Genomic DNA, 27356 nt, shown 5'->3' with positions numbered 1-27356 from the left:
GTGAGTGTGTGTAAACACGCTGTCAATGGAAGAAATCATGAACTGTGAACTGAAATTACTATGGGTGTGAAACTAAACTCCCGTTTAAACATCTCTATCTTAAACGGTAATGGCTCACAGATTTAACGATACTGGTACCATGACTGTGCGAAGGATCAAAACTAACCTTTCAAAAAGCAAGCATTCTTTTCTGCCCGTCTGCCGTGGCGAACAATAATAATTCCTCTGGAAAGAAAGAGGAATGGTGCGGGTAAGTAAACTGGATATACCAATGGTTTTCGGAATTGTGCGAACCGCTTGTGCGGTTGTAAAAAAAAATCTTACCGCGATCAGGTTTCGGTCAAGTGGAGTGGTGAAATCCTGTTTAAAAACGTCAGAAGTGTTTGCTTACTTGTATATTCGCGGTATCGTGAGTCACTCGTCACGTGATAATGGAAAGTGAAAAAAGACGATTTCAACGTGAATGTAATGTGATAGATTCAAATGATATATTAATTCAAATGTTGTAATTCAACGAAAATTGAAAGGTTATATAATTAACCTATTCTATAACTATAAAAATGAATTGTAGTACCTATCATAAAAATATGTTCTATGACTCGAGGTGCCGGTGTGTCAATAAAGTTTTGAATGGTAAAAAAAGTTGAAAAAAGTTGTAAAAAGGGGAACCTTTAACAATATATCTGTTAGAAATATGTTAACGTTTGTCTTTCCGCGGTCAATGTAGTAAATATTGGACCTTAAGTGACTATGGAAGAAATTAAAAAACGGGAAAAGCATCCCGTATTCAATTAGAAATGATATAACTGATGTGTTGTGACCTTGTGCCATAGTGACGAAAACGATGCTAGAAACAATGCTTAATAGAGACTTGGAAAAGTGCATGTGGATTACAGGAAAAATATTGACATCTGTTATCATTGTAATCAAAATACACAATAACATTAATACTTGTATTCAAGGTACAAAAATGGTATACGTGACATCATCGTCTCCTTACAGGAAACAATGCAATTCAAACCGATCATTTAAGCCTTTTGGTTGAAGCGTGTTAAGATGAGACATCCAGAATATTTCTCTTCTCAAAAGGTGTTGGGAATTGTCTCTTCCTGGGAGGATGGGTACCTGTTCCAGTATGCAAAATCGTAATTGACTAGGATTGTGATGATGTTCAGTAAAATGTGAAGCAACTGTGGATTTGGTGTTCTTAAGTCTTATATTGCTTTTGTGCTCAATAATCCTGGTCTTTAATTTTCTTTGCGTTTTGCCCACATAAGGTAAGCCACATGGGCATTTCAATAAGTAAATCACATTGCTGCTGTCGCATGTACCTGATACCCGTAGTTTAATTTTTGTTCCTTGTGAAGGGTGCAAAATTTCATTGCCCTGTATTATAGCGTTACAATTACTACAGTTGTAGCATGGAATGGTTCCTCGATATTTAACAGGGGTGACATCCTCTTTGGGTCTAAGCAATTCTTTGAGGTTACGAGTGCGTTTGTACGCAAATCTTGGGGTGTTGTTAAATATTCCTTTAAATTCTTCTTCTTGTGTGAGTAATGTCCAGTGTTTCAATATGATCCTTTTAATGTTGAAACTTCTTGTGGAAAATTTGGAAACAAATACTGATCTTTGCGAATCGTTTTTGTGTTGAGTTGTTAGTAGCTGTTTTCGTTCCAGATTCCGGACTCTTTCCTGTGCTTGATTTAAGATGGTTTCGGGATATCCTCTTTGTCTGAATTTCTGGATGGTTGAAATTTTGGATTGATTGTAATGATCTGAATTGGAAGCGATTCTTTTAAGGCGTAAAAGTTGTGAAAATGGTAGATGTTTTTTTAATGAAGGCTGATGGAAACTTGTAAAATGCAAAAAGTTGTTTTTGTCGGTCGGTTTGGTGAATACTTTGGTTTCAAGGTTACCTTCATCGTTAATGACTAGAACATCTAAGAAGGCTATTTCCCTTTTGTTAATGTGATGTGTAAAGCCGATTCTGTCGTCAACCTGGTTCAGTTCTTCAATGGCTGTTAACAAAAGGGTTTCTGTGCCGTTCCACAGTACAAAAATGTCGTCAATGTACCTTCCATACATAATGATGTGTCTGTGCCAGTTTGGATTGGATAAAATGTGTTCTTGCTCGAATTTGTACATGAAAAGATTGGCATATGCCGGTGCTGCACAGTTTCCCATGGATGTTCCTGATGATTGAATAAAATATTGATCTTCCCATTTGAAATAACTGTGGTATAGCGTAAAATGTAGTAGTTCCATAAGAAATACTTTGAACATTTCCTCATGGTCACTTGTGGTCAGGTAGTGTTCAACTGCTTGTATGCCCAGATCGTGGGGTATGGACGTGTACAAAGATTTCACGTCAAGATCACACAGTGGGCGTGTGCGTCAGACGTCCGGGAGCCGTCCAATTTGCGCATGTGTGAAATGTTCCCGCACGGCGGGGAAATTCCAGCCGCGTTCAAAGCATTAATCGCTGCTTCACATTGTCTGTGTTTGTCCCGTCCTGATGGTTCAACGAAGATTTCTATTAGGGCTTGAGTACCTTGAACGGAGAATTAGGTCCTGCAGGCATGCACTTGTGGAATTCAAGGATCCAAACAACACCATGCTGAACATTAGACTGACTCAGTTATTGATCTATTTTAAGAAAATGATCAGCTAATAGGATACACAATGTGTAATCTGAAGAGGGTCCCTGAATGTAATTCTAAATCGTAATAACTCGGAAACCTCTGATGTTAACCTAGCACGCGCAGAAACTGTGAAGTACGAGCTTCTAGGGACTAAAACAAGTAGCTCCCTATCCCGTTAGACTCAGATAACTACTTTATCTAGTTCTGTATTTTTAGTGATGTGAATTCTTGCATAATTGCTTTTAATAGTGGGTCTCATAGTCCATCTGGCACTGTATTCATACTTGCTTCCATATATATAACTACATATATTAATTTACTTAAGGGACATTTTAGTTATCTGTGTGAGAAGCTTGCTTTTTTAGACATCAGGGTAACAATCAGCTCCTGTTTAGTCACTTTTATCTAACATAGATTAGTGTTTGGTATTCCGACTAAAATCTCTAGGAAGGAAAATTGAAGAAAGCAAAGGATGTGTAGTGTGAAGAGTCAAGGTTGTACGAGTTGTATGACATACCCACTTTTTATCTATTTTACTTTTTATTCATTATGTATTTTTTAACTGTGTGATTTTGTTTATGGTTTTAATTGACTAAAAAACTAACATTAACAACTATTTCAGACTTACATTGGCCTTCAGAAGTTTCACACACTTATACTGTGGCTCACTAAACCCCTCCCAAGCTCACACTGGTCACAGTGACCACTACACTGTCTAAAAGTCAGTCACATGTACATGCTGTCATTCTCCAAACAACTTCTTAGTCTTGCACTTGTCACCATGACCACATAAGAGTGTGAGGGTCCCTCACACATACTCTGGCACATTGTAACCACTCCCAGGCTGACATTGGCAGCAAACACTCCACTTACATACTATAGAGGTGAGTCCGGGGTGTAGCTATCAATGATGCAGAATGTGCGTTGCACCAGGGCCCAAAATCATTGAGTGAGTTAGTAAATGAGAATGAGAACCAGGAAGTGTGAGGACATTTGTTTGCACAAGTGAGTTGGAGAGAGTATGAGTGAGAATGAGTAAGTGAGAATGTGAGTTAGAATAAGTGGGGGAAGAGAGTAAATGTTTGAGGGAGTGAGTATGAGTGAGGCGAATTTAGAAAAAAGTGGGGTGAACTCCTGGCCGGGATTACACCTCACCACTTTTAAAGATCACCGGCCACCACTGGGATTATTATTTTAAGTCCAAGGCTGTCTCTAGGCTAGACATAAGCTAAGTTTGGGTAAAACATTTATTTGTGACACAGATGGTCTAAGACAGGCCAGTTTCATGATTTTGAAGTGGAGCGACCCCTTTTCCCCAGCCAATTGAGTACTATCAATCACACCCTCATTGAAAGGCAAGGCTTTCGAAAATCCATGTTTTTGTTCAACCTGTAGGACAGCTATTCAGGGTCGGTTGTCAGGCATTGTGAATGATGGCATTTAACCCCCTGTACCTCTTCATCAGAAAACAGCAGCACAAGGGGCAAAGGAGTCCATCCCCAGCGCCTTGGATTCACGCCGATGCCGCCGTCGAAGATACGCTGATCCGGATCGCTCTCTCCTTCAGGTATCGACCCTTGCAGGGTTTCTCCGTTATCAGGGGTCATTGGGACGACTGTCTGCTGCCTGCCTTGCGCCAGTGGTACCCCCGTATAAGCCTTGTCCTTTACTCCAGCCACTTGCACACAGGGGTTTGTTAGGTGGGCTGGGCTCCTTACTGGCCATCTTTATTATTTGCGCAGGAGCGCTGGTTTTCTTATTTTGTGGTTCACACAGACAACAGCTCAAACTGGCCAGGATTGTATTTCTGCGCAGGCGTTTTACAAGCCTGTTATACTTTGGTGGACGCCTTATTCCTCGTTCCTAGCCACGGGCACACAGGAGTGTGTTGGGGTGGCTACGCAGAAGGCCTACTTTATTATTTGCGCAGGAGCGCTGGCTTTGTTTCCTTATTTTGGTTCTCAAATGCTGAAGTGCTTCCCCGTGCGCCCATCCGCAGATCCGCAGATTGAGTACTGGCGCAGGGGTGCTGGTGTCACTTGCCACGGATGTCTCCCCGAGTCGCACCACAGAGGTAATCCCGTGGTCAGTGGGGCTGGCACTACTCAGAGTGGTGGGGATTGGGAATGCATTAAAGTAATAGTGTTCCCTTATCGCCCCACACAGACCAGTATCAAGGAAGACTTCCGAGACGTAGTGAGACCCCCTGACTTATTCACCTTGTCTGGCTTCTACCCCTGGTACCCCCTCTGTCCTAGTCAGTATTCACACTCTACTAGGGTGAGGTGGGAGACGGTGGTGGTAGTTCTTGTCGCCTCTGCAGGATCGCCTCACAAGTGGAAGGTACGACTTGGGAGGCTCTGACAGAATCCAAGGCCCACGTAGTCTATCTTGCCCGGGCGACATGGGTGACCCCGAGATCACACTACAGGACATTGCTGCCATCCTCGCCACCATGCAGGCGGAAAATCACAGTATACGTCAGGACATCACAGCGTTACAGACACGAGTTGTGGATAGCGAAACCGGGCCCTGGGGACAGTACCCTACGGCCCGGGTGCTGCGGGAAGGCCTATTGAGACCTGCCATGTTTCAACCCGGTGGTTCTGCCGCTACTCCCGCTCAAGACACCACCATCCAGGTGGTAGCCCCTCATGCAGTACATCTGGCTCCTCCCAAGTGCTTATACGGCGACAGCACGAAGTACAGCGTTTTCATTCACCAGTGTCATCTGCACTTTATGGCGCGAGCCACAGCCTTCCCGGATGACCCTTGGTGGAGAACGATGACCCCGTGTTGTACAACCTTCCAGCTTTCAAAGACACCATGCGAAGGATGTTCACCCGCCACACCTTTGTGCAGGCCGCAGATAACGAACTACTCGGATTGAAGCAAGGAAACACGGACTTGCTGCATTACATCACCACCTTCAGCAGACTGGTGATTGAAGCCCGCTGGCCTGAGTCCAAGAAAGTGTCTGTGTTTTACAGGGGCTTGCGGGACGAGATGAAGGACCTGCTTTCCCAGATATCGGATCCACCAGAAGACATAGGTCCTTTTATTGATTTGGTGGTGAAGCTAAACTTCAGGCTACAGGAAAGGAAAAACGACAGAAACAAAGGCGGTGATCCCCGATTCTTGACACTTAAAGAAAAAACCACAGACGACTCAGTATCAAACCCTGACATACCAGAGCCGATGCAGATTGGAAGCATTCGAGGACCCCTCACCAGAGAAGAACGGGAGAGGAGGAGACGACAGAACCAGTGTTTGTATTGTGGCAAAAGCGGACACTTTGTTAGGGAATGCCCGGTGAAGCCATCCAAACCAAGGGGAAAGAAACCCTTTGTTCTCCCTGTGTCCGAAGGTGATTGGTCGGGAAACGAGGAAACCCAGTAAACGGTGGGGTCCGGCTACTGGGTTCTTCATCCATCAGGATACCGACCCCTGGCATTTGCGACGGTTACCATCACCTTGGCGTAGAAGTCACCTTACAGACACGGTCGGGCCTGGTATGGCAGGTAACAGCCCTTATCGATTCGGGAGCAACGGGCAATTTTATTGACAACCAGTATATGGGGGGTATGGGTATAGCCACCGTACAGAAGAAGACACCTGAAACAGTAAAAGCAGTGGATGGGACGGATCTTACCTCGGGCCTCATCCGTTTCCAAACTGAACTCCTAGAGATGTCATTCAGGAACAACCACACGGAATCCATCACTTTTGATGTCATCGACGCACCACAATTCCGCTTGATTCTGGGACTACCATGGTTAGTGGAACATAATCCACGGATTGATTGGGTGTCCAGGGTGGTGCGATTAGATTCGGATCATTGTACTTCTCTCTGTTACCCCCAGACGAGTTTCACCAGATCAACAGAAGTACAAGCCCACGAGTTGCCCCTCACCAAAACCATCATGACACTACAAGGGAAAGTACCTGAAGCGTACCTAGACCTGGCAACAGTATTCGATAAAAAGGGGGCAAACACCTTACCCCCGCATCGAAGCTTCGATTGCAGAATAGACTTGATCCCTAGTTCCAAGCTGCCCTGTGGTCGTATCTACTCACTCACCGAAAAGGAAAACGAACATCTCTGTATGTATCTTGACGAATACCTACGCAATGGGTTCATATGCCACTCCAGATCGCCGGTGTCGTCTCCTCTCTTTTTCGTGGCAAAGAAGGAAGGGGACTTGAGAACGTGCATCGACTTTAGAGTGATGAATGCCATCACGATAAAGAATAGGTACCCATTACCTCTGATATCTAACCTGCTGGACCAGGTGAAAGACGCCAACATATACACCAAGCTGGATCTCCGGGGGGCCTATCATCTTGTCAGGGTCCGAAAGGGTGACGAGTGGAAGACCGCGTTTCGGACCAGGTACGGTCTCTACGAATACCAGGTCATGCCTTTCGGACTCTGCAACGCCCCGGCGGCCTTCCAGTATTTTATCGACGAAGTGCTGAGAGATTTCATCGATCTGTTTTGCATCGTTTACATCGATGACATTTTGATTTTCTCTAGAACACTAGAAGAACACATACAACATGTGCACACCATTTTACAACGCTTGCAACACCATGGGTTATATGTCAAGTTGGAAAAGAGCGTCTTTCACGCCATCTCAGTTGAGTTTCTGGGACATATCATCACTCCCGAGGGGGTTACCATGGATACCAAGAAGGTCGAGGCTATACTGCAATGGCCATCCCCTGCTTCCGTGAAACAAGTACAACGGTTCCTGGGATTTGCTAACTACTACCGTCGTTTTATCATTGGTTTCTCTAGGATCGTCACCCCCATCACCCGCTTACTGCGCAAAGGAGTCCGTTTTGAATGGGACCATAAGGCCGAACGAGCTTTCCAAACCCTGAAGACAAGGTTCATTACAGCCCCTGTCTTGATACATCCCAATCCAGAGCGGCCTTTTATCGTGGAAGCCGATGCCTCCCAAGATGCCCTGGGAGGGGTATTGTCCCAAAGAGATACCAACACAGGCCTGTTGCACCCTGTGGCTTTCTACTCCAGGAAACTACAGCCAGCAGAGCGCAATTACATGATCTCTGACCGCGAGCTATTGGCCATAAAGGCCACCTTTGAGGAATGGCGCCAGTACCTCAAAGACGCTAAACATCCGGTGACCATATATACGGACCATATGAACCTCCAGTTCCTTTGTTCCGCACGGGCCCTGACCTCTCAGCAGCTGCGTTAGACCTTATTCTTCAATGAATATGAGTTTCTCATCACGTATCGACCCGGCAAGGACAATGCCAAGGCCGATGCCCTGTCAAGTCTCGAGGAGACCGAAGACAACGCACCCAGGGTTGAACCGGCTCCGATCATCCCGAACCGTTGTTTCCAGGGGCTCATCCTGTCTTCTGGCTTTTTATCCCAGCTACACGATGACTTACAGCAAAAAGACACCTCATCTTGGATAGGGGAGCTTAAAGGGCTCACCGCTCTGGAAGGCTTCATATACCAGGGAGATCGTTACTTCTTGCCTCTACCAAACCACCAACAACAGGCCCTGTACATGTGCCACGACCACCCGCTATCCAACCACCCGGCCGCCAGAAGACTATGGACCTGCTGCTGTGACACTTCTGGTGGCCTACCATGGATGCGGATGTACACGCCTATATAGCACGGTGCGCCATCTGCGCTCAGGGTAAAAGCTCATCTCAACCCTCTGTGGGATTGTTGCATCCTATCCCTGTGCCTCCGTACCCTTGGCATACCATCTCCATGGACTTTGTAGTGGAACTGCCCAGAACGAAGGCAGGATGCACCACTATTCTCACCATCGTGGATCACCTCTCCAAGATGGCTCATTTCGTTCCCCTGGCTAAACTACCCTCAGCCGCTGACTTGGCAGTGATCGTCATGCATAACGTGGTACGCTTACATGGTATTCCGTCGGTTGTGATCACGGACAGGGGCTCCCAAGTTGTGTCCAAGTTTTGGAAGGAAGTATGTCGCATTCTGCACATGGAAGTACGCTTGTCCATGGCATATCACCCCCAGACCGATGGACAGGCGGAGATGACGAATCAGACCTTGGAGCAGTATCTCTGATGTTTATTGCTGTCCGTGGAAAAAGACTGGTCAGAGGTTCCATGGCTGGTGGAATATACCTACAATAACAGCAAACATTCCGCTATAGGCTTGTCCCCGTTCTTTTGCATCCAAGGGCGTCATCCCCGTACGGTCCCCTGGGAGGTGCCGCTGAACAGTCCCTTACCCACTGTACAGGCTTACCATGACTTCCTTCGTGATCTTTGGCAACAGGCCGGATTTGAGTTGGCCAAAGCTAAAGAATCCTACAAACTATCCGCAGATGGACACAGACAGGCGGAGCCAAGGTACAGGGCAGGTGACAGGGTGTGGGTATCGATACGGCATCTCAACGCTCACGGTACCAAGAAACTGCTGCCCCGGTACGTGGGTCCCTACGTCATTGCTAAGGTTATCAACCGCGTTTCCATGAAACTGTCGCTGCCCCCTCACATGAAAATCCACCCGGTTTTTCACGTTTCCCTCCTACGCACCACGCACCCTGATTGTGTGGCCTCCTCTCCTCCTCCACCCATTCTTCGTGGTGACCACTTGGAGTACGAAGTCCGGGCCATTCTTGACTCTCGAAGGATCCGGGGACGGCTCTTCTATCTGGTGGACTGGAGCGGGTATGGTCCGGAGGAGAGGTCTTGGGAGCCATTATCGCATGTCCGCCACGCTTCCCGGTTGGTTCGGTCCTTCCAAATGGGTCATCCTGGTTGTCCTCGTCCAGCCACCCCGGTGTGATCGGCCGGCTGTGGGGTGGGGATCCTGTTTGGTGGTGGGTGCTGTCATGGTTCCGAGCACATTACCGCTGCCCGAGGGGAATTGGGCTAGCGGTCTAGGCTTCGAGAGGCGAAAGCGGAAGTCACCTTGCCTCACTTCCGGGCGGACGCGCTTAACTGTCGGGAATTCCGGCTGCCCCAGCGCCTTGGATCCACGCCGATGCCGCCGCCGAAGATACGCTGATCCGGATCACTCTCTCCTTCAGGTATCGAACCTTGCAGGGTTTCTCCGTTATCAGGAGTCATTGGGGCGACTGTCAGCTGCCTGCCTTGCGCCAGTGGTACCCCCGTATAAACCTTGTCCTTTACTCCAGCCACTTGCACACAGGGGTGTGTTAGTTGGGCTGGGCTCCTTACTGGCCATCTTTATTATTTGCGCAGGAGCGCTGGTTTTCTTATTTTGTGGTTCACACAGACAACAGCTCAGACTGGCCAGGATTGTATTTCTGCGCAGGCGTTTTACAAGCCTGTTATACTTTGGTGGACGCCTTATTCCTCGTTCCTAGCCACGGGCACACAGGAGTGTGTTGGGGTGGCTACGCAGAAGGACTACTTTCTTAGTTGCGCAGGAGCGCTGGTTTTGTTTCCTTATTTTGGTTCTCACACGCTGAAGTGCTTCCCCGTGCGCCCATCTGCAGATCCGCAGATTGAGTACTGGCGCAGGGGTGCTGGTGTCACTTGCCACGGATGTCTCCACGAGTCGCACCACAGAGGTAATCCCGTGGTCAGTGGGGCTGGCACTACTCAGAGTGGTGGGGAGGTTGGGAATGCATTAAAGTAATAGTGTTCCCTGATCGGCCCACACAGACCAGTATCGAGGAAGGCTTCCGAGACGTAGTGAGACCCCCTGACTTATTCACCTTGTATGGCTTCTACCCCTGGTACCCCCTCTGTCCTAGTCAGTATTCACACCCTACTAGGGTGAGGTGGGAGACGGTGGTGGTAGTTCTTGTCGCCTCTGCAGGATCGCCTCACAAGTGCAAGGTAAGACTTGGGAGGCTCTGACAGCTCCTAAACTTTGGAAGGACCTACCCCAGCACATCAGAGACTCCTCCTCATTTCTTGAATTTAAAAACAAACTGAAGAACTGGCTCTTCACTTACCCTCTGACCTGGCTTGGTCCATATATCTCCTGGTTCAATGTCGGGTGAGTTGTATATTATACAAAAACACATAATATAACCAAACACTTGTTCTGCGGGACTCATTTATGCATCCCCCCTATCTATTTCCGGGGTGGAAGAACTCCATACGTCACTCATGTGATAGTCAATGTGAGAAATTGAATTGTTGGTTAAGTGGAGTGTTAACGTTGCACAAGCAACAGCCACAATCCCTATCAGAGTGTACCACTAAAGTCACTAAATTAACCTGTGCTGAACCTTCTGGTAGCTTGGCACAAACGCAGTCAGACTTAACATAGAGGCAATGTGTAAAGGATTTATGCAGCACACACACTGTAATAAAGTGAAAATGTAATGTAAGTCAGATTACACACCAATTTAGACAAATAGAGTACATTTTAATCAATTATTTGACATCAAAACAATAAAAATCTGATCCGTAGAATTATAAATCTCTAAATTTTAAGTTAAAAACTATCTCCTATAACATCAAATCACTAACCGCAAACATCTAGTCACGAGATACCAGAATAATATGGCTGTCCTAGATGGAGCTCAGTTCAGATACAAGAAGTAAATTGAGCTTGGTCGGCACTTAATTTCAGATTTAGGGCCTGATTAAGATCTCAATGGACAGGTTACTCCATCACAACTTTGATGGATAGACTGTCCGCCAACATAAAAATCAGATAGGTTATAATGGGATTTATATTTTGGACTGAGTAACCTGTCCGCCGAGATCTAAATCAGCCCCTTACACGTATTTACATGCCCAATCCACCTAGACTAATTCAGGCAACACTCACCCATCCATGCTGCTGTAAAGAAAAAGTTGAACTTGAATAAGAGCAATTTTACACTGAACAATTAAGTGTACCCCTACTCAGATTCTGACTCAGATAATTGTGTTGTTTTCTAGGTAATAACCTGAACAAAGCAAAATTATAACCATTAATATTGTAAAAACTATTACAAAACTTCTCAGTTATCTTACAGCTTTAATGATTGCCACTGAAAACAGAAACTAACGTCAATATTAGTCACTGTCAGTAGCGCAAGAAAAATATAAAAGTTATTTTTTACTCACTATTCTTTAATTTACATAGACATTTTTTAAATGTACATAGATAAAGTTCAGAAGCATAACCTAGTTTACTTATTTTATAGCATCGAATTCAAAATGTACACAATATTTTTTAAAATAAAATCTACCCAGATACAATTAGAAAGTTAATTTAAGTCATTGTCAACTATTAGAAGAATAGTCGATATTTTTCATGTTAAGTTTAAATAGTGCACAATGATAGAGCATACTCTATCAGATGCCGCAACAGCACAAAAACATATTTGCCTCTTCTTCTGCTGATGCTATTAGCCAGTAGGTCTTCCCTTCAATATCAGAACCTGAAGACATTCAAACAAGAAGAAATGCAGGTAAGATGGCTAAGAGTTTCTCTGCTCTGTCCAGACAGAGTGCAATTAACTGTATTCGAGCAAGTTGAGCCCTGTGATTTAATATATTTGAACATAACTACGTGTCCCAAAAATATATTTTAACATACCCAAACCTGTATTTCAATTTAGAGGGAAAAAATCAAGTGTGTGTGTGTTTGCGTGCATGTGTGCATGTGTGTATGTGTGTGTGTGTGTGTGCCAGGGCAGTTATACTGTGATACAACTGATTAATATATCGTGGGCTTAGTTGCAATTATCCAAAAAGCTCATTAGCCTCATTCTACTGCTAATAATGATTTTTGGTTTTTAATCTATTTATTCAAACTTCCAAAGAGTACACGAAAGACTGTAATCATAAAGTGCATTAGAACTTCAACAATGCAATTGGGACAAGCAAATAGACAATTTGTGTGAAAAGGTGTGGTAAGGGGAAAAGTGAGAGAGAAGGAGTTCCAAAGGGAGATTAAACAAATTAAATAAGGAACAACAATTAAAGAACCATTGGCCAGGTCAAAGTTGTTGATATGATGTACTGTTCAGGATCCGTCATATGATATAGCACAACCTTACTGGCATTTTAAATAAGGAGGGTATACACTTGGGACTGGGAAAGTCAAATCTGCGTAAAATCACAGAAATAGTTTCAATGACTTCAGTTTTGGTGGGTTGAAGCAGGTGAGCTCTATGTGTGAGAGGTAGCTCAGCAGGGGCTGCCATATTTCTTTAAATTTAGCGTCTGTACATGCCAGCTTGTGGGATAGTTGTTCCATTGCCATCACGTCCCACAGGCGTGTGAGCCACTGTGCTAGATAGGATGGTGCTGATTGTTTTCAAGCTAATGCAATCAGTTGCCTAGCCGCCTGCAGCATGTAGCTAATGAGAACCCTATGAATGTGTCTCATGGGTGCAAGGTTGAGGGGTCGTAGTCCCAAGATTACTGTGCAGCAGGTGGCAGGAAGAGGATATCCCACTACAGCTTTTACGTGACTTAGGACCTCTTTCCAAAAGGTGTTGATGAGGGTGCAGTCCCACCAAATGTCTGTAAAATTGCCTCTCTCTAGTCTGCCTAGCCAGCAAAGAGCCGACGCGCCGTGGGTAGATATTGATATGTGGGTGGGTGTGTGGTGCCGTTGGGACATGAGCCTGTAGGATGTTTCCCTCAGAGGGAGACTGTGGTATGTTTAGGGATATTGCACTATAAAGCATCTCACTGTTGGGGTGTAATTACCTTGGGACTTTCCTTGTTCCAGAGAATTTGATATTGGGGCTTGCTGAGAGGGGTAGAATTTTGGTTCATGCTGTATATATTAGATATAAGCCCTTATGAGTCACCATAGGTCTTAACCACGGTCTCGAATGGGGTGCTTGGATGAAAAACCTCTGGGTAAACTGATGGGTGAATCCTCAACTGTAGGTACTGCAGTTAGACAGACTCAGAGAGAAGGTACTTCGCTGAACATTGGTCAAAGGATTTTATGGTAGGTCCCACGAATAGGTCACTTAATGTCTTGCAGTCCCTATCTGTCCATGTGTGGAAAGCATGCAGGGATAGGGCAGCAGCGAACTCTGGGTTACGGGAAATCAGTGTGTTAGGTGAAGGAAAGTAGTCAGTCCCTTTGCAAGCTGCAATTTATCCCATATGTCCAGGGTTGTCTTTGTCAGGGTGGTGGTGTGCTGAGTGTGCTTGGGAAATCAAACCAGGTCACATAAAGGCCTACATGCTACTTCCCTGTCCATATGGAACCAGTGGCTCTTACTCTCACACGCAACACAAGTGATAATTTGCACAAATTCTGCCCAATACTACTCCAAAAGGTTGGGACACACCAACCCACCTCTGCCACGTGGTTGCATCACGAGTGCAGAGGAGATTCGGGGCCAGTTCCCATTTCATATACATGCATGCAAGTCGCATTGCAGCAGTTTACCCTCCCCAACCACAAGACATATAGAGACCTCCACCATCGAAGGTCCTCCAGGATCATGCAGTGGAGCAGTGACCAATTCACTGCTGTCAAAGAGGAAGGCATAGGCGTCAGATTAAGACCCAGGTATCTAATTCCTGCAGGGGATCAGTGGAAGGGAGCCAAGCCCTGCAACTCGGGTACATCAGGCTTTAGGATCATCAGGTTAAGTATGCTCGATTTGGACATATTCACCTTAAAGCCTCCGGTTGCTGTAAAAGTTATTCAGGCAGACACAACTGCCAGGAATGAGGTGACAGTGCGTGTTAGAGTAAGAAGTAGGCCATCTGCAAAAAGATTTACCTAATGTGTCTGCCCTCCAAAAGGGATACCCATTATTGCCTCGGTGTGACGAATAGAAATTGCCAGCGGCTCAACTACCAGGGCAAACAGGAGCAGCAACAGAGGACAACCCTGTCTGATGCCCTTTTTGAGGAAGATGGCCATTGACCTGAACAGTGGCCACCGGAGCCACGTAGGAAGCCATGATCATAGAGGTTATAGTAGGGCCCAGCCTGATTTTGATCAGCAGAGAGTGTGGAAAAGCCCACTCCACTCTATTAAATGCATTCTCTGCATCCAGCGAGAGAAGGCAAGCTGGGATCTGAAGGTGGTGTACCTTTTCCACCAGGGTGCCACCTTGCGTACATTATCCGCTTCTTGGCGGTTATGAATAAATCCCATCTGATCAGGGTCTATAAGGCCCAGTGAGATAACGGTCAAACCTCAGGGACAAGATTTAAGTATAGAGTTTTACATCAGTATTTAAAAGGGTGATAGGAAGAGCAGACTGTTGGGTCTGTACCCGGTTTAAGGATTAAAGAAACTTCTGCTGGTACAATGGAAGGAGTAAGTGTTGTAGTATGTGTAAAGGAGTTAAACAGTCAGGTTAGATGTTCACCCAGTTCAGGAAGAAGACGCCTACAGAAGCTGACAGGGATGCCATCTGAAGTGGGAGAGCTAGACGCGCAAGACAGATTTCCTCCAAAGTAATCAGGGCATCAAGATATTTTGCATGACCTGACTGGAGCAGGGTCCAGTTGCATGATGCCAGCTAAAAAATCAATTAACATTTGAGAAACATCCTCCCGATCATAGAGAGCCTGATAGTAAGCATGGAATTCCTGTTGCTTATCAGGTTCCAAAATCAGCCACCTCCCGTCCGAACCCTGCAGTTAAGCAATGTAAGGCATGGTCTTTGCCTGTCATAGGCAATAGGCCAGAAGTGTCCCCTCCTTGTGTCGTTGCTTCAGCGCCAAGTGGGATTGTTCAGCCCTATTTGTTCTGTGGGCTCACAACTGGCCCCGCAATATGGCGAGTTGTTTTTTATTCTGGCGGGTGGGATTCACCTTGTCCTTTTGCTCCAAAGGCTTTATATCCAAGGTCAAGCCAGAGTCCACCAGACAGGCCTCACGTCCCTGCGCTATGGCTATCGAAGAGCTTACGTCCTGTATGGTAGCCTTGAACCTGTCCCAGAGTGTATGCAGGGAGACATCCCACTCAGTGTTAAGAGAAAAATAGTCTGTGATACCTTTAAGGATTTCTTCTACATCGACAAGGTCATGAAGGAGCCGCGGTGAGAGGAGCAACAAATCGGCCCCTCTGTGGAGGGTGTGATTCGGAAGCTCAATATAGGCATGATCTGATATAGAAATGTCCGATAACACGGCACGCTCGAGGGTGTGGAGAGGAGCATCTGTTATAAAGACATAGTCTATTCGACAATAGTTGGATGGGACATGGGAATGAAAGGAATAATCATGAGAATCCTGGTGTTTGTAGTGCCATATATTGGTTAGGTCTTAGGCCATGATCTCCCTTTTCAATTGTGCAGACATAGCAACCACACCCTGGTATGTACTGGAACATCGATCCATCATTGGGTCTTAAACTAGATTAAAGTCTCCTCCAACTATTATGTACCCCCAATCACCTGGCGCTGTTTCTGCAAGGTGAAGCAGATATGAGCATCTTGTACCATGTTTGGGCATATATGTTAATCATAGTGAGTCTATATTTATCCTGAAGTAAAGGCAGTGTATAAAACGGCCCTCCCTGACCCCTATTACCTTAGTAATGTGGGGGACCAGGGCAGTTTGCAAAGTATTCCCACCTCCACTGTTCTAGTGCATGTTTATGCCCACCTGCTGCCAAGCCACCCCAAGACGCACCCACAGACCCTTCGCCTGCCAAGCCTGCAAATTCACGAGCCTCCGAACCTGCACCGCACCCGCCAGGCCAGACACCGGCAACAATCACCTCAAGTGCATCCTGCACAACACCCGCTCCATCCACAGCCACGCCATCGAGCTCTGGGACCTCCTCGACACAACATCTCCAGACGTCGCCTTCCTCACAGAAACGTGGATGAATGCCTCCTCAGCCCCCGACATCGCCATAGCCATCCCGGATGGATACAAGATCACCCGGAGGGACCGCGTCAACCAAACCGGAGGAGGCATCGCCATCGTTCACAGAGACACCATCCGGATCACGACCAATTCCGACGACACCCTCATCGCCGCCGAGCACCTCCACTTCCAAATACACACCGACCCCAACACCACCCTCAGAGGCACTCTCATCTACAGACCCCCGGGACCGCGCACACAATTCAGCGAAGCCATCGCAGACTTCATCAGCCCACACGCCCTAACCTCCCCAGACTACATCCTCCTAGGAGACCTCAACTTCCACCTGGAGAACAACAATGACATCAACACCGCCGCCCTGCTGGACAACCTTGCCGACCTCGGACTCAAGCAACTGGTGAACACCCCACCCACTACGCCAGACACACGCTTGATCCCATCTTCTCCTCCAGCAAGCACATCTCCTTCAGCCATTCAACCGGACTACACTGGACAGACCACAGCTGCATCCACTTCAACTACAGGAAAACCATGACCCACCACCACCCGCATCAGGCACCCCGCAGAAACTGGAGCGAGATCACCACCAACCAGCTCACCACCTCCCTCAGCCAGAACCCTCCCACCAACACGACAGACCCCAACAAAGCAGCCCGCAACCTCACACAGTGGCTCACCAACTGCGCCGATGACCTCGCACCACTGAAGAACCCTCCCAGCAGACCCAGCAGCAAGAAAACCTCGTGGTTCACCGACTACCTCAAAAGCTCCAAGAAAGCCTGCCGCTCCCTCGAGAAAGCCTGGCGCCACGACAAGACAACAGAAAACATGACAGCCCTCAAGAACGCCACCCGCGAACACCACAGCTGATCCGCACCACCAAGAGGACAACATTCAAAGAACGACTGGACAACAACACCCACCACAGCAAGGAACTCTTCAGAATCGTCAAAGAACTCGATGACCCCAGCGCCTGCAACAACGACATCACACCCTCGCAAGACCTCTGTGACTCACTCGCCTCGTTCTTTCACTGCAAAATCAACGACATACACAACAGCTTTGGCGAACAATCCACGCACCCCACCGCCGAACCTGCACCCCCCCTCACCATCCTCTGCACCTGGACCCCGGTCAGCACCGAAGACATCACCCGCACGATGAACACCATCCACTCCGGATCCCCTACCGACCCCAGGCCACACCACATCTTCAACAAAGCCGACTCATCATCGCACCCCAACTCCGGGACATCATCAACAGCTCCTTCGCATCCGCCACCTTCCCGGAGAGCTGGAAACATGCCGAGCTCAGCGCCCTCCTGAAGAAACCCAGCGCGGACCCCACCGACCTCAAGAACTTCCGCCCCATCTCGCTCCTCCCTTTTCCTGCCAAAGTCATCGAGAAGACCGTCAACAAACAACTCTCCGCCTTCCTCGAGACAAACGGATCCCTCGACCACTCGCAGTCCGGTTTCCGAGCAAACCACAGCACCAAGACCGCCCTCATCGCAGCTACCGACGACATCAGGTCCCTGCTCGACAATGGGGAACAGCTGCCCTCATCCTCCTGGACCTCTCAGCAGCCTTCGACACCGTGTGCCACCGCACCCTAATACATCGCCTCAGCAACAGCAGAATCCAAGGAACGGCCCTGGAGAGGATCATCTCGTTCCTCGCCGGAAGAACTCAGAGAGTCCGCCTCCCCCATTCCGATCCGCGGCCACCGAAGTCATCTGTGGCGTCCCGCAAGGATCCTCGCTCAGCCCCACCCTCTTCAACATCTACATGAGCCCCCTCGCAGCCATCGCACGCCAACACAACCTAAACATCATTTCCTACGCCGACGACACCCAGCTGATCCTCTCCCTCACCAACGACCCCGCCACCGCCAGAGCCAACCTCCAGGAAGGAATAAAAGACGTCGCGGAATGGATGAAGCTCAGCTGTCTGAAACTGAACTCAGACAAGATGGAAGTCCTCATCCTGGGACCATCCCTCTCTGCCTGGGACAACTCCTGGTGGCCCCCTGCCCTGGGCACCGCCCCCAAGCCAAGGGACCATGCACGCAACCTGGGCTTCATCCTGGACTCCTCCCTCACGATGACCAAGCAAGTCGACGCCGTCTCATCATCCTGTGTCAACACTCTGCGCATGCTCCGAAAGATCTTCCGGTGGATCCCCATCGAAACCAGGAAGACGGTGGCCCAGGCCCTCGTCACCAGCCGACTGGACTACGGGAACACCCTCTATGCGGGAACCACAGCCAAACTCCAGAAAAGACTCCAGCGCATACAGAACGCTTCTGCACGACTCATCCTGGACATCCCCCGCCACAGCCACATCTCCGCCCATCTGAAAGACCTGCACTGGCTCCCCGTCAGCAAGAGGATCACATTCAGACTCCTCACCCACGCACACAAAGCTCTCCACGACATGGGCCCCAAATACCTCAACAGCCGCCTTACATTCTACACATCCACCTGCCAGCTCCGTTCCGCCAGCCTCGCCCTCGCCACCGTCCCACACGATCTTCCTCCGGCGGTGGCTTTGCGGACCAAAGCCACCGCCGGAGGAAGATCCTTCTCATACCTGGCGGCCAAGACATGGAACTCCCTCCCCACTCACCTACGGCTGACCCAGGACCATCTCTCCTTCAGGAAACAACTCAAGACCTGGCTGTTCGAGCAATAGCGGCTCCCCCCCCTCCCAGCGCCTTGCGACCCTAACGGGTGAGTAGTGCGCTTTACAAATCTGTTGATTGATTGATTGATTGATATTGAGGGTGGGGCATTCTATGCCTGTCAATCCCTCAGAGATGGGTCTTCTGCATGAAAATCCCATTTTGGTCTTGTTGCAAGATGTATCCCCAAGCCTGCTTGCACTTGTTTTGGGAGATGAGACCTCGTATATTGAGAGACAGGAGTTTGATACCGCTAGTTAAGGATGCCATGATGTGAGTGGGCAAGCTTGCGGTATACATTGGGCTGTGAACGTTTGCAGAGATGAGTGCCACCTGTAGAGGTGGTGTGGGTAAAAAAAAATATAAGGTTGATTGTTCTCGTCTACCATAATTCATGTTAAAGTTCATAGACCTGAAAAGAAAAGAGGGATTACAAAACTCAATAACATCTATGGACCAACAGGGTCAGACGTTTGCGTCCGGTACTCATGTAGATCGGCACCATAGTGTCTGCATCTCGTCTAAGGATCACACTCTCAAGAACCAGATCACTGGGGGAGACCCCCGGATAAGGATCTAGGTGCAATTTAACAGCCTCAGAGGAGCCTCTCCGGGCCCCCTTCATCATCACCATTGTCAAATAGTCATCGCTATCTCACTCAGAGGAAGCCAGCAACAGAGGTAGTCGGTGATGTGGATGCATCCATAGTTTGTAGGCATTGAATAATGTCTTGCTTTGTTTACTGGGTCCCTGACTCAGCTGGGCATTTGTCAGAGTGTCGATGTTTAACAGTGTTCCATGCAGGCCTTTGATTGGGTCTGGGAGAGGCTTCAGTTGGGGAGGAGGATTCATCCCTATCTGCTACGGGAATATCCAAAGGTTTTTTTCGCCTCTGTGAGGGATAGCAATGTGCGCTGTTTACCCTCCCACTTAAAAAACAATGCAAATGGGTATCCCCACTGATATTTGATACCTATACCCACAGTTTGTTTGTGATTGGTCTGAAACCCCACCTGCCCCACAGCATGGTGGGGGAAAGGTCCTGATAAAACTGAATCATGTGCCCCTGGAAGACCAGGTCAGCTTTCATGCTGCCCTGAGTATCGCTTCCTTTTCTGTGAACTAATGTACTCATGTCAGTTGCTGCATTGGGCTCTACCCGGCATGGATGCCAGTTGGCGCACCTGGTCTATGACAGGCAGGCAGCATCTTCATCACCCTTGATTGATTGGAGGAGCATCGCTGTGAACACCATGATGCCATGTCCCTCCACCTCCTTTGGTACTCCTTGGATGGAAATGTTATTGTGGTGTCTGTGATTTTAAAGGTCCTCTTGTTCAGCTTGTAGCTTGCTGTGCTGGTTGTTCTTTCAAAGTTGCTACTCGCCTACACAGCATTTCCTGGTCTTCCGACCTAGCGTCCACTGTGCCCTCCATCCCCTCTCCTATCTCAGTTACATGCCTCCTGGTGTCCTTGATACAGCTCTTATGATCTGTTTTGAGCGAGTCAATCTCCTGGAGGAATTGTGAAATATGGTCTTGCGTTATAGGAACAGGGGTGGGGATTGTGTTTTGCTTGTCCTGAATTGGATTGTACCTGTACTGTTCCATAACGGCAGGCTTGTTACAGAGTGAGGTTATAGACACTTCCTTGGCAGGTTTGTTGCGTGGCATACTTCAAAGGAGGAAGAGGTCCGGGGGAAGTTTAGGGTCAGTCGCCAGGAGATCCTTTACTATTGCTGAGAGGCAAAAAGAGTCAGTAGCTGTCGGGGGAAGGGGGTGAAGTGACTCCTCTCTTTACACAAGGGCAACAGTGACTATGGAGGGCGCTCCCCCTAAGAGGGTGATGTTCCAGGCAGCAGGTAGGTTGCAGTGGCAGTTCACAGTTCCCAAATGTACCCTCATCCCAACAAGGGATGCACAAAGGGGGTCACACATAGTTGCATCTTCCGGAGCAAATGAGGCAAGATTCAACTTTATATCAGCAGTCAGATGCAATCAAGGAAGAGGGGTCAAGGGCTGCACACAGTCAGCGGAGACAAGCAGTTGAAAGGAGCAGGCTGGGCCAAGGGCTAGATATCCGAATGGTTGAGACCACATGTGCAGCTAGATTCAACAGTCAGCTCCATGCTTCTGATTCGAGCTAGCCTGGCTGATGAGGGGTGAAACCTCGAAACCAGTCCCAGGATGCTTGTTCCTGGTCCAGGGAGGACTGGCCTTGCAGTTCGGGCTGGGCTGTTCCCATGAGGAGCAGGGTCAAGACTGATTTGCATATGGCTGGGTCCAAATTGTGGTGGCATAATGAGCAAAAGAACAATGGATTAAACCCAGATCTGTGACTGGAGGTGAGTGGTTGAAACGTTTCAGCTCTCCATCCATCATCTTGTGCTTGATTCAAAGCTGGGGTAGCAGGTCTGCCATGTGTTTTTAAGCCATTTGGATTAAAGGATTTTATTGACCATGTATCTAGAAATGTATCAAAATATTTACTAACACTAATTTTGGACATGTCCAAAAGCATTAGTTGACCTGACGTTGACACCAACGGTTTTGAGAGCAGAACAAGTATTCAAAAGAAAGTTATCATTTGGCAGCATCCGCTTATAAAGATTTAAGTCAGAAAATGTGATCTGTGAGTGCAACGGAAAACAGTTAACTGAAGATATTTTGTAACAGATTTACTTGGTTGAACCATCATTGCGGTTGTGCCACTCTAGGACTATTGAAGCATCCACAGAAGAACCAGTTTAGGAGAGACAGCCACATCAGCCACACCAGCCACAGCAACCCAGGTACTCTTCATCCTGATTCATCTTTTGGCAGCACCAGTTACTGTCCAGAGTATGTTTTCCTTTACAAGAAGTATTCATGGCAATCACTTAATGAACTATTCAGAGTCTTTGTAATCCTCTTCTGACCCCATCTTTTTGCTTCAGTAAATGAAGATATGAATTGCATCTGGTTGCATCCATTTCCATAGAATCTTTTAGATACGCAAAAAGGTAAAACATTGATGTAAATTGTGAATGCAAATATACTATGCATACATTTCTGAATTTTGACAATCAAGATATCGTCACTTGTAGATCTCTTTGCTTGCCTAGGTTCTACTTAGGTAAATAGAGATACTATACTATCATCTTCTTCACTCCTATTGACTTTGTCACATTTACACAACATGCTATTATGGAATGAAATAACACTTCTGAATTGTGTCTTTTTTTCTCTGATCAATACACGGTACCTGTTCTGCACCATGCTCATTGCCATCCAGTCTGATGGGTACACATTCTTCCCAATGAGATCTTTGAACATTATGAATGTTTCCATCAAAAAGTCCTGCAAAATATAATGGGTAACATATTATTAAATTAAATAACGCAAAGGGGTAAGGAAAGCGAGTCACGAAGTATATGATACCCTACTCTTACCTCTCGCAGGAAGGTGCCCAGGTAAATGCACTAACCCTAAAGGCATCAAACTTTAACCTCTTTGTGATTTTGTATCTCACACACGTCAGACATTTACGTGTAAGACACCACCATGTTGAAGCATGATTTGAAATATATTTTGTTGGTTTTGAGGAGTAGTACCGCTTCATGCCTTTCAAGGTTGAAGTAACAAACTACAGGAGGATTCCCATAGACCCTGTTGAGACCTGGGTGGGATAGTATACAGCGTACAACAATGTCTCAACAGGTATTATTTAGTTGACAATTGTAGAAAAGGAGTATGCACATAACATGTTGCTGGGAAGGGAGATGGAAAAGGAGGGGAAAAGGAGACAGGAAACTACAAAGTCGACGGTGTTTCGCCCTGTATAGATTTTAGGCCATCAGGACCGGGTTACAATATTCACACAAGTGCTTGCTTGTAGTCGGAGATGCGTACAACAAGCAGGGTGTGGCGCTGTAATGGTGCTATGGGTTAATTGCGACCACAGAAAGGTCAGAGGTAATGAAGAATGAGCCTCGTGAGACTAGGACTGCTTAATGAGGAGGATTGAGTGTCTGGTTTGTCACAGTCAAGGGGGCAAAAATCTGCAACCGGAAAAATTACTGTTAACTCAGCAGTATGCTTGCAAACTGCAGGGAATGAATCCTGCTGGCACAGTCCAGCAGCCGGTTAGAAATCCATGTAACGCCTGCGTGAGTCCGGCACTTGCAAGTCTGTCCTGATGATGACCTGAAATCTATACAGGCCAAAAAGCTGTCGACTTTGCAGCACAATTTAAGGCGCCACTCTTGTGGTCCCCCAAAACTATCTTTGTTCATTAAAGTATGGTTACCAATGGGAGATTACTGTATAAATTATTGTTTTTCTGTGCCATTTACCGCTCTGTATATATCCCTTCACTTGTCACTTGCACCGTTCACCTTTTTCACGAGCACTTGTGCACAATTTTGTACAGGTTACATGACATTTAATGTAACATTGTGCTTTGCTTTGATCTTTTAATCAAATATATGTAAAAGATGTTTTCACATTCATTGTTTCCAGGTTTCTTGTCTCCTTTCCCCCTCCTTTTCCTTCTCCTTTCCCAGCAACATGTTATGTGCATATTCCTTTTCTCTAATTGTCAACTAAATAATACCTGTTGAGACACTATTGTACGCTATATTTCAAGGTTGAGCCACTTGGCTCTGTGACCAAAGAAATACAAATGCAAGGCTGAACATTATTGGAACATGCTTTAGTCACCGAAACCAACGAAATCTGAATATCCACAGTCTGAATTTAGGAGCTGAATATTTTCTCTACAGTTTTGCACGCCCTGGATTAAAAGTGTCCACCGTGCAATTTTGTTTTGCGTAAAATCACAATTCCTAAATGTGTGGGTTCAGAACCCGGGCCGGGTAGGCAGAGCCGGACCTATTAGAGGCCCGGGTCAAAACGCCATCCGGGGGGCGGCGGCCCTCCCCCGCCCAACCCCCTCCAGAAATTTGCATGGGGGCTAGGCCAACGCGGCCAGGATTGGCCCGGGGGGCACGGGCAAGCACCACCCCAATCAGGGGGCGAGCATAGGGGGGGGATAAAAAGGGACGCAGGGCTCCAGTGGAGTCACAAATCCCCCCCCTCCCCCGAGCTGAGGACGGAGAAAGAAGAAACCCACCCACCCACACCTAAGAGTCGGGCGTCGCAGCTGCACGGTGGAGGGTAGCGGGACGAAACTAACAAAATTACCAAACAAAAGGGAAGAACTCAGTAGAAGATAGATGTGAGGCTCTCACAGGGCCCTGGGGATGCCGCACGGCAGGGGCAGTGAGCGAGCCAAAGGGCGGCACGCGGCCAGCAAAGTTTAGAGGTAATGACCCTTGGGATGCCTCACGGCAGGGGCTCAGAAGGAGACAACAAGCAAAGGACCCAATCGCATGAAAATAGAGCAGATGCGCAAGAAAAGGCCCTTGGGATGCCAGCCGGCAGGGACCTCTGGGCGAGGGGAGGGCCCTCGAAAGGGCACAGGGCGAGCGGGACGGCACTTGCAGCCCGGACAGGTCCAAACGGAGGCCCGCCAAATCGGTAGCAAGCTGAAGCCTAGACCCGGAAGCACAGAACGCAAAAAGGGCCCCCTCCTCGCCTAGGTGATTGCTAGAACTGGGTCAAGGACAATGATAATGCAGCATGTACATAACCACGATCAATGTGATACAAATGTGTAAGGTGTTATCATGCTAATAAAACTGCGACCTTTTCAGGCACCCAAGAAAGTTGTCAGTGGTGTTTTAGGGTTGCAGAGTGGGGAAGCGGGGAGGGGCGACTCGCCACCTGGAGGGGGTTTGATCCCTTTCATTTCTGTCTGGTTTCTCTGCTGATTGTATTACGTTTTGAATGCTATGTATTATGATCTAATAATGTTTATTCCATGCAATTAGTATTTTAAAACATGTGGTACATGTTAATCATATATGTATGCTTTAGAATTACTTCTTAACGGCCTCATAGTTCATTATCTGGTCACCAAATCTCCTGACTGTAGTTGGCAACGACTCAGACGTCATAGATTCCCTTTAAACGAGTCACATGACTCAATTTCCTAACCCCCGTAACGCAAATCATATGTAATTTACCTAAAAGCAGGCATGAAGAATGACCAAATCCAACACCTTATCTCCTAATAAAACCGAATCTTGCAGCTTCAAAGCATCAGCGCACTCGCTCGTCACTATTTGACCCTGTGACATTATATCGTAAACCAAATTTAAATTCCACCCACGTCGTCATACCACTGCCGCAAATACTACCAGTACACAAAAACTGTGAAGCATAAAACACTGCAAAATACAGCAAGCCTGGATTAGGGTTTACAGCCAATATCTAGCAGGTTTAAATAACATGGCCACCCTCCTATGACCTTCAATGCGAATACCACGTGTCATGAAGGCACCGGGGACCTTCTAGAATGGAACATCAGAAGAGAAGGCAAGAATAAACATACTTTGATTCATAAATATTAAAGCCTGGCAAACAGTGTAGGGCTACGAACTGCAGTCCTTATGGAATAAACTACGTTATCTATAGGATGCATGGCAGAGCCAAAACCTTAGAACACAAATAACTTCTTAACGCCTGAGGAAGTTCAAACACCATACCTATCGGAGCATGCTATTCATTTGTAAGTGTGGGCATGCACTACTGGGCACGAAGGGCACCAGTAATAGCGATTCTCTTAACAAAATTCACCTTTTGGCCATTCATAAGATAACTTCAGCTAAGCTTACATAATAGACTTTCCACAAACCTCAGCTATATAACACTGATTGTTCCTGTCTCACCATGGACACAATTGTTTCTGCCATTTTTATATTAATACACCTCTGAATGCATGCATTCAGAAACAAGTATAATCATATGTTTCCCTATAGGAAGCAGTATCTTACCTGTGTGCTGAAGTTGTATTGGAGTTTAAATCACATGCTGTGCCTTAGGAGTCCACTCTGAAATATGTATCACTGTTAAGATATACAAATATTTCTAGCTTTATCAATGTTTACATACCTTCAATCAACTGATGATCTATACTGCACATTCAGTCTTTGAAAAGCCCCAGGTCTGGGAGTCATGGCATCGAAACGGGTGTTGGCAGTTGCTGCCAGTTTCTAAATATAACTAAATCATGCCTGAAGACACAAACTACAGTTTTTTTAAGAAGGGACAATAAAGGCATTATAGAGAAATAAGTAGTAGCAGTTGTTATAATACTGAATTGTTCCAAAGAAGTAATTATTACTATTTGATATTGTGGTCACGGTGTTCTTTGGCAAAATACTTGATAAAGTCTCTCCTATGAGTATATAATCTCGATTTTGAAGAGATAGAATCCTTCAGAGGCAGCATAAGCGGAAAATATGATTTTATTATAGAATTCACAGAAGGGCAAGGGATAAATATGTGTGGCAAATGACCGTCAGATTTCTGACTGGTTAACAGCAGTGGTAGGGGAGCTCAGAGAGAGTGGCCAGATTGATGTGAGAAGTCCAGATTTTCTGGTGCCAATTAGTACGATTCTGCACATTAAGTTTAGTCAATTGCTTGTCACCCATCGCTATGTTCTGGCTTGTCAATACAGCTTCAACGAGAAAAAAGAGGGGCAGAAGGGGCTTTGGAAAGAAGGTCCAGCTAGGTGAGCCCTGCAATATACAACCAAAAGAAGTACCAAAGCTGTTCCTTTGAGCTAATGAGACGAACCAAAGGGTGTACAAATAACCGGTGTGAATAACACTAAGTCGGATATGGGAGCCCTCATACAACCGTCTGGGTGTCGTGACTCACGCACCCATCGGGATGTAAAGCGTCATCATCGGGCTGCTCCTACGTCGAGTCGGCTGGTGCAATATCCGACGGGCTCTTTTAGGGAGCGCTCTTATGGAGATCTTTTTATCCAGACAGCCGTTAGGTGAGGTGGGAGTAGAGGGCTCTATTGTAATGTAGATGAAAATGTATAGTGGGGAAATATTAAAATAGGTAAGGGAGTGCTGTCTCAATCAATTTATTATGAAGCCTCCTTACCTAGTTAAAAATTGTGTGAGGTGAAGTGTAGATGCCTAGAATTATGTGCTAGGTTGTCAACACTGCCTCATCTGGGGTCAACATGTTTCTCGCTCTATCTGAGAATTACTCTAGCGATTCATCAGGACCTATTATATTCTATCTACATGTAAGCTGTACAACAAATTTATAATCAGCATTCTTATAGATTTTACCTGCAGCTCGGTCTACCCTATCAGATTCATAGGATAGTGCACTGCAGTTCCTGGTAGG

General features: G+C 46.9%; 1 protein-coding gene across 1 annotated transcript in view; it reads right to left on the bottom strand.

The window, feature by feature from the left end:
- The window catches only part of DOCK2 (dedicator of cytokinesis 2), a 1824799-nt gene that overhangs the window by 461631 nt on the left and 1335812 nt on the right, over nucleotides 1-27356 (bottom strand). Inside the window, exon 29 of the mRNA XM_085617853.1 lies at nucleotides 22342-22436. Within this exon, the coding sequence (XP_085473979.1) occupies nucleotides 22342-22436 (95 nt within the window). The remainder of the gene's footprint in view (nucleotides 1-22341; nucleotides 22437-27356) is intronic.

Source organism: Triturus cristatus, chromosome 7 (genome assembly GCF_964204655.1).
Source record: "Triturus cristatus chromosome 7, aTriCri1.1, whole genome shotgun sequence".
In the NCBI taxonomy this organism is placed as follows: Eukaryota; Metazoa; Chordata; class Amphibia; order Caudata; family Salamandridae; genus Triturus; species Triturus cristatus.
The sequence above is the reverse complement of the archived record's forward strand: the minus strand, read 5'-3'. Positions and strand labels throughout refer to the sequence as shown.